This window comes from Colobus angolensis, unplaced genomic scaffold (genome assembly GCF_000951035.1).
Source record: "Colobus angolensis palliatus isolate OR3802 unplaced genomic scaffold, Cang.pa_1.0 Scaffold169, whole genome shotgun sequence".
NCBI classification, from domain to species: Eukaryota; Metazoa; Chordata; class Mammalia; order Primates; family Cercopithecidae; genus Colobus; species Colobus angolensis.
The window spans coordinates 986,696-994,088 of record NW_012114810.1 but is presented as its reverse complement, the minus strand read 5'-3'; the positions used below and the strand labels follow the sequence as shown (position 1 = coordinate 994,088).

At 42.0% G+C, this 7,393-nt stretch overlaps 1 protein-coding gene across 2 annotated transcripts in view; it reads left to right on the top strand.

Annotated features, from left to right (window-relative positions):
- CTSS (cathepsin S) overlaps nucleotides 1–7,393 on the top strand; it is a 39,384-nt gene that overhangs the window by 15,897 nt on the left and 16,094 nt on the right. Inside the window, exons 4-6 of one of the 2 annotated variants that reach the window (XM_011937807.1) lie at nucleotides 480–629; nucleotides 3,634–3,861; nucleotides 5,476–5,641. In XM_011937807.1, the coding sequence (XP_011793197.1) occupies nucleotides 480–629; nucleotides 3,634–3,861; nucleotides 5,476–5,641 (544 nt within the window). The remainder of the gene's footprint in view (nucleotides 1–479; nucleotides 630–3,633; nucleotides 3,862–5,475; nucleotides 5,642–7,393) is intronic. The other variant, XM_011937808.1, reaches the window with a different exon arrangement.

Below are 7,393 nucleotides of genomic sequence, written 5' to 3'. Positions count from 1 at the left end.
TAGCTGGGATTACAGGCATGCATCACCACGCCCAGCTAATTTCTGTATTTTTAGTATAGACGGGGTTTCACCATGTTGGCCAGGCTGGTCTCGAACTCCTGACCTCAGGTGATCTGCCCAGCTCGGCCTCCCAAAGTGCTGGGATTGCAGGTGTGAGCCACTGTGCCCAGCCCCCATTTTTACTTTTTATACTGTATTTTCACTATACCTTTTCTATGTTTAGATATATTTAGATACACAGGTACTTCATATTGTTCTACAATTGCCTACAACCTTCAGTACAGTACCATGCTGTGCAGGTTTGTAGTCTAGGAGCAACGGGCCCTTCCATACAGCCTAGGTGTGTAGGAGCCGATACGCTCTAGGTTTGTGTAAGTAGACACTATGGTGTTTGCACAATGACAAAATCACCTAACGACGCATTTCTCAGAACATATTCCAGTCATTAAATGATGCCTGACTGTATATTTGCTTTGTAGACCAGTGAAGAAGTGATGTCTTTGATGAGTTCCCTGAGAGTTCCCAGCCAGTGGCAGAGAAATATCACATATAAGTCAAACTCTAATCAGATATTGCCGGATTCTGTGGACTGGAGAGAGAAAGGGTGTGTTACTGAAGTGAAATATCAAGTGAGTATTACCATCCCAAGCCTCTGAACCCTAGGTAGAGCTCTTTAAATGCTTAGTCTAGCTACAGAATTTGACAGTGAATCTTACAGTCTCGCGTGTTACTTTCTAATTATTTTCATTATTCTTGTCTTCCCAACTAAATTATAAGTTCCTTAAGGGCAAGGATCACATATTATATTTTATTTATACAGTTGGCCCTCCATATCCACAGGTTCCATATCTGCAGATTCCACCAACCGTGGATCAAAAATATCCAGAAAAAGGTGAAGATAAAAAAATAGGCCAGGCGCTCACGCCCATAATACCATTACTTTGGGAGGCTGAGGTGGGCAGATCACCTGAGGCCAGGAGTTCAAGACCAGCCTGGCCAACGTGATGAACCCTCGTCTCCACTAAAAATACAAAAATTAACTGGGCCCGGTAGCACGTCTGTAATCTCAGTTACTCAGGAGGGTGAGGCAGGAGAATCACTTGAACCTGGGAGGCAGAGGTTGCAGTGAGCTGAGATCGCACCACTGCACTCCAGCCTGAGCTACAAAGCAAGACTCCATCTCAAAAAAAAAAAGTTAGTAAAGTATATGGGAAGACCGGGCATAGTGGCTTATGCCTGCAATCCCAGCACTTTTCCAGGTCAAGGGAGGAAGATCACTTGAGGTCAGGAGTTCGAGACCAGCTTGGCCAACATGGTGAAGTCCTGTCTCTACTGAAAATACAAAAATTACCCTAGCATGGTGGCAGGCACCTGTAATCCCAGCTACTCGGGAGGGTGAGGCAGGGGAATCACTTGAACCTGGGATGCAGAGGTTGCAGTGAGCTGTGATCTTGCTACTGCACTCCAGCCTGGGCCATACAGTGAGATCCTGTCTTTAAAAAAAACAAACCAAAAAAAAAGCACATATAGGAGGATGTGTAAATTATATGCAAATACTCAGTCATTTATATAAGGAACTTGAAAATTCTTGACTTTTGGTATGCTCAGAGGTCCTGGAACCAATCCCTTGTGGATACTGAGGGACAACTGGATTCTTCACAACGTTGTTTTTTGTTGTTGTTTGTTTTTTTGTTTTTGAGACAGAGTCTCCCTCTGCTTTGCCCAGGCTGGACTGCAGTGGTGCGATCTAGGCTCACTGCAACCTCTGCCTCTTGGGCTCAAGTGATCCTCCCACCTCAGCCTACATAGTGACTATAGGCACATACCACCACACCCCGCTTTTTTTTTTTTTCTTTGTATTTTAGTAGAGATGGGTTTTGCCATGTTGCCCAAGCTGGTCTCAAGCTTCTGAGCTCAAGTGATCCTCCCACTTCCGCCTCCCAAAGTGCTGGGATTATAGTCATGAGCCCGCGTGGTCAGCCTCCACAGTGCTTTTCTAAGTGATTATAGAACCACCTACTTAGACAAACACTGAACTAAGCAAATAGGTGTTTACCACAGACTTTCATTGCTCATGCTATGCATTGACTGCACTAGACTCTCCAATAAGCCAATTGCTTGAGAAGCAGTGTTGCGTGAGAGAGCCCTGGTGATCAGGAAGTTTCTCCATTTCACTTGTGAATTTCAAAGTTGAAGGAGAAGAAAGAACTAGAGCTAGAGTGATCTATAAATTGTGCCACTCAAGTTAATTCATGGTTAGTCTTGCATCGTTAGAAAATGAAATATGTGCCTTGTAAAATTGTTGTTCCTATGCTGTTGTATTTTCCTTTAGTTTGCTTGTTTTAAAAAATTGCAAAAATCCTAAATTAGTTAGAGCTAAAACACATGTATCACCATAGAGGTCAGGGTAAGTGAGAGGAATCAGCATTCTGAGCAGCTACCCCAGCTTGTGATCAATGAAGAAAGTAAAAATTTATTAGGAAGTAAATGATGACCAGGCACAGTGGCTCATGTCTGTGATTCCAGTGCTTTGGGAGGCAGAGGCAGGAGGATCGCTTGAGACCAGGAGTTAGAAACCAACCTAGGCAATATAGTGAGGCCCTGTCTCTACAAAAAATAAAAATAAAAATTAGTCAGGCATGGTGCACTCTGTAGTCCCAGCTACTTGAGGGGCTGAGATGGGAGGATTGCTTGAGCCTGGGAGGTTGAGGCTACAGTGAGCCATGATCGCACCACTGCACTTCAGTCTGAGTGACAGAGGGAAACCCTGTCTCAAAACAAAACAAAAAAAGAAGTAAATGGTACTGCTAATCTCTTATTCTTTTCCACCTACATATTTTTCTTTCAACTAGTTTTGGATTTCTTACTCGAGGTTCTCTAAAATAACAGCTTTAGAAGACCCAATAAAGCACATATTTAGATGTTAACTCTGAGTAAATTAATGAACTCCTTTCTCTGGGTGCTCGCATTTTAATGAACAATTTTGTTTCAATCAAAAGCAATGTCAATTTCCTTCCTTTGGGTGGAGAGCAAAGTGAGAGGAGGGGAGGAGAGAGAAAGAGGAACAATTATGATGGGGCTCTGGACACCCTGCCCCTTTTAAAACTAAATCAGCTTTGCCTTTTTGTGTTTGTTTATGCCTCCTTGTAAAATATTTTTTGATCAAAAAAATTCTGAAGATAACAAAGATTTGAAAAATGCCAACCTAGATTAAATTTCTTATGTTTCAGGCATCATTTGACAGAAGAAAGGGTATTTTAGGTCAAGGAAATCATCCTAGTTTCTCTCAAAATCTCATTACTGTAGGCAACTATCTCCCTTACTTACGGGTGAAAATAGGTGCAATTTGGTACATGCTCGGTGAGTATTGTTTCTTAGTATATTTGAATGTGGTCATTATGCTCTGAGCTTGGTTGACCGCAAATCTCTATCAAGGTTGGACCTTGCCTAGATAACCATCAAGTATTTAGTCTTCATTCCCATTGTTAAAGACAGAAGGAAACTGTAGTGGCGGAGCTCTTTCTGGGACCTCGGGACAGAGCTGATGTAATTGAGCGTTGTCCAGTTTGGGTTATGGAAGTCATTCCGAATGATTTTCTGTGATTTGCGTTTGTGACCTTGTATCTGTTTTAGGGTTCTTGTGGTGCTTGCTGGGCTTTCAGTGCTGTGGGGGCCCTGGAAGCACAGCTGAAGCTGAAAACAGGAAAGCTGGTGTCTCTCAGTGCCCAGAACCTGGTGGATTGCTCAACTGAAAAATATGGAAACAAAGGCTGCAATGGTGGCTTCATGACAACGGCTTTCCAGTACATCATTGATAACAACGGCATCGACTCAGACGCTTCCTATCCCTACAAAGCCACGGTGTGTCACAAGCAAACTTTTTGTGCTGCCCCATGATCTCATGTTATCCACTGACTGACTGCATTGGGCTTGCCACCACACCAATTGCTTGAGAAGCAGTATTGTGTTATGAGACAGAACCCTGTACATGAATTCTTAAATTCTCAAGAGTTCTCTTTCTGATGAAGTACTCTTCTTAATATATCAGTAGTACAAATAAGCAAGCAGCACTCATGCTTAAAAACAGATTTTAATGGCTGGATGTAGTGGCTCACGCCTGTAATCTCAGCACTTTGGGAGGCCAAGGTGGGTGGATCACCTGAGGTCAGGAGTTTGAGACCAGCCTGGCCAACATGGTAAAACATTGTGTCTACCGAAAATACAAAAATTAGCCGGGCATGGTGGCGCATGCCTGTGGTCCCAGCTACTTGGGAGGCTGAGGCAGGAGAATCACTTGAACTCAGGAGGCGGAGGTGCAGTGAGCTGAAATCACGCCACTGTACTCCAGCCTTGGCAATGGAGCAAGACTCCGTCTCAAAATTAAACAAAACAGATTTTAACTATCCTTAAAATTACTTCTCTGTAAACTTTTTCTTCTGCAGCCTCCCATGCTCAACCTTATTCTCAGATCATTAACCACATCATTCTTCCACCCACTGAGAAGCTAAATAATACTCTCCTCTTCCTCGCAAATTCATTATACATTTTGATATAACGATAGCCTAAGGATTGTGTCCATGTTACAGAAGATTTTAAAAATATAAAAATATCACTCAAAAACCTTCTACCTTAACCACTATTACTTTGGTTTATTTCTTTCAAGTTATTTTCCTGTTAAGCACTTAAAAAACATAGTTGGCCAGGTGTGGTGGCTCACGCCTGTAATCTCAGCACTTTGGGAGGTCGAGGTGGGAGGGTTGCTTGAGCTCAAGAGTTTGAGACCAGCCTGTGTGACATAGGGAGACCTCACCTCTACTAAAAATAAAAAAAAATAGTCAGGCATGGTGGTGCACGCCTGAGTAGCAGTTCCAGCTACTTAGGAAGCTGAGGTGGGAGAATCACTTGGCCCAGGAAATGGAGACTGCAGTGAGCCATGATTGTGCCACTGCACTCCAGCCTGGACAATGGAGGAAGAGCCTGTCTCAAAAAAATAAATAATATAAATAAATACAAAACATAGTTGTATATATGACAAACATGAATTTGTAACTTTCCTTTTCCCACTTGAAATACACTGTGTTTCCTATATTATATGGTCTTTATATATCATCATTTTAACTGCAGATCATCTTGCAGGCCTCAAAAAGATTTTAAAGCTCTCATCTAGAGGTTTTTATCTCTATGTAATATTTCCCTACAGTCCACCTCAGAGCCTGAGGGGTCATTGTCCTGGCAAGTTTTGCCTGTATGAGGATGTTCACAATTTGAAAGAATAGAATAGTTCTGTATTTCCTCCATTATTGCTGAAACCCAGGACTGTTAGGATCTGGAAGATTTGCAAAGGAAGGAGCCGTAGACGCCTGAAAAAGTTAAAGAAAGGAAAGAAGACATATTTAAAATCCAGGCTTAGGATACTGGTGATTTATAAAGGAGTTGAAGTATACTTCTTTATCTGATTTATACTTCTTTTTGCAGGATCAGAAGTGTCAATATGACTCAAAATATCGTGCTGCCACATGTTCAAAGTACACTGAACTTCCTTATGGCAGAGAAGATGTCCTGAAAGAAGCTGTGGCCAATAAAGGCCCAGTGTCTGTTGGTGTAGATGCGAGTCATCCTTCTTTCTTCCTCTACAGAAGTGGTAAAAAGATAAATAAATAAAAAACAATTAGAATTTAAAGAAAGAAAGAAAGGATATTGGCTGAGCATGGTGGTTCATGCCTGTAATTCCAGATTCGGAGGCTGAGGTGGGAGGATTGCTTGAGCCTGGGAGTTTGACACCATCCTGAGCAACATCGCAAGACCCCTATCTCTACAAAAAATAAAAATAAAAATAAAAATTAGCCAGGTATGGTGGCACTCACTTGTAGTCTCAGCTACTTGGGAGGGTGAGGCGGAAGGATTCCTTGAACCCGGGAATTTGAGGTTACAGTGAGCTATGATCATACCACTGCATTCCAACCTGGGCAACAGAGTGAAAACCTGTCTCTAAAAAACAAGGAAGAAAGAAAGAAAGAAAGAAGGAAGAAAGAGGGGAAGGGCCGGGTAGGGCAGGGCAGGGCAGGGCAAGGTGGGGCGGGGTGGGGTGAGGTGATTTTAAACCTCATGAACCAACATCTGCTGCCTTCAAACTTTTCTTCTGCAGCTTCCTCGCCTCTCTCAACCCTCTTACAATAGAAGAGAGTTAAGGTCTTGTTCTGGATTAGGTTTTGGCGTAAGGGCATGCTTGGTTGGCTTACTCTTTTATCTAGACCAATCAGATTTTCTCTGTATCAGCAATAAGGCTGTTTCACTTTCTTGTCATTTGTGTGTTCAGCAGAGTAGCATTTTTAATTTCCTTCAAGCACTTTTCCTTTACATTCACAGCATGGCTGACTGTTCGGTACAAGAGGCCTAGGCTAGGTTCTGGCCTGTCTTGGCTTTCAACATGCCTTTCCCACTAAGCTTAATCACATCTAGCTTTTGACTTAAAGTGAGAGATATGCAACTTTTCTTTTTACTTGAACACTTAGGAGCTATTATAGGGTTATTATGTGGCATAATTTCAGTATCATTGTGTCTCAGGGGATAGGGAGGCCTGAAGAGAGAGACAGCAGTGTGGCTAGTCCGTGGATCAGTCAGAACACACACAACATTTGTGGGTTAAGTCTGCTATCTTATGTGGGTGTGGTTTGTAGCTCACCCCCAAAATTATAAAGTAACATCAAAGATCATTGATCACAGATGAGCATAACAGATATAATAATGATGAGAAAGTTTGAAATATTGTGAGAATTACCAAAATGTGGTACAAGGACACAATGTGAGCACATGCTTTTGGGAAAATGGTACCAATAGACTTGCTGAATGTAGAGTTGCCACAAACCTTCAATTTGTAAAAAATGCAATATCTAGCTGGGTGCAGTGGCTCATGCCTATAATCCCAGTGCTTTGGGAGGCCAAGGCAGGAGGATGACTGGAGCCTAGGAGATTGAGGTTACAGTTAGCTATGATCATACCACTGTATTACAGCCTAGACAACAGAGCAAAACTCTGTTTCTTAAAAAAAAAAAAAAAGGTAATATCTGCAAAGCACAATAAAGCAAAGCACAATAAATATGTCTGTATACACAGAGAATTACAATAACTGATTGTATGCAAGTTTAAAAATACTTAGAAAAAAACAAAAAAGAAAAGAAAAAAACTTAGAAAAAGGTGGTGTGCTTATCAAACAAGGTTTCTGAGGGAACCATGACTGGAGTGATGCTAAGCTTGGCAAGAACACTGACAAATACAGCATTGGTGGCAAATAATTATGAGCCCTAGTTTATGCATGAGAGTATACGTCCTTAACTTTTTTTTTCTTTTTTCTTTTTTTTGAGATGGAGTCTCGCTCTGTTGCCTGGCTGGAGTG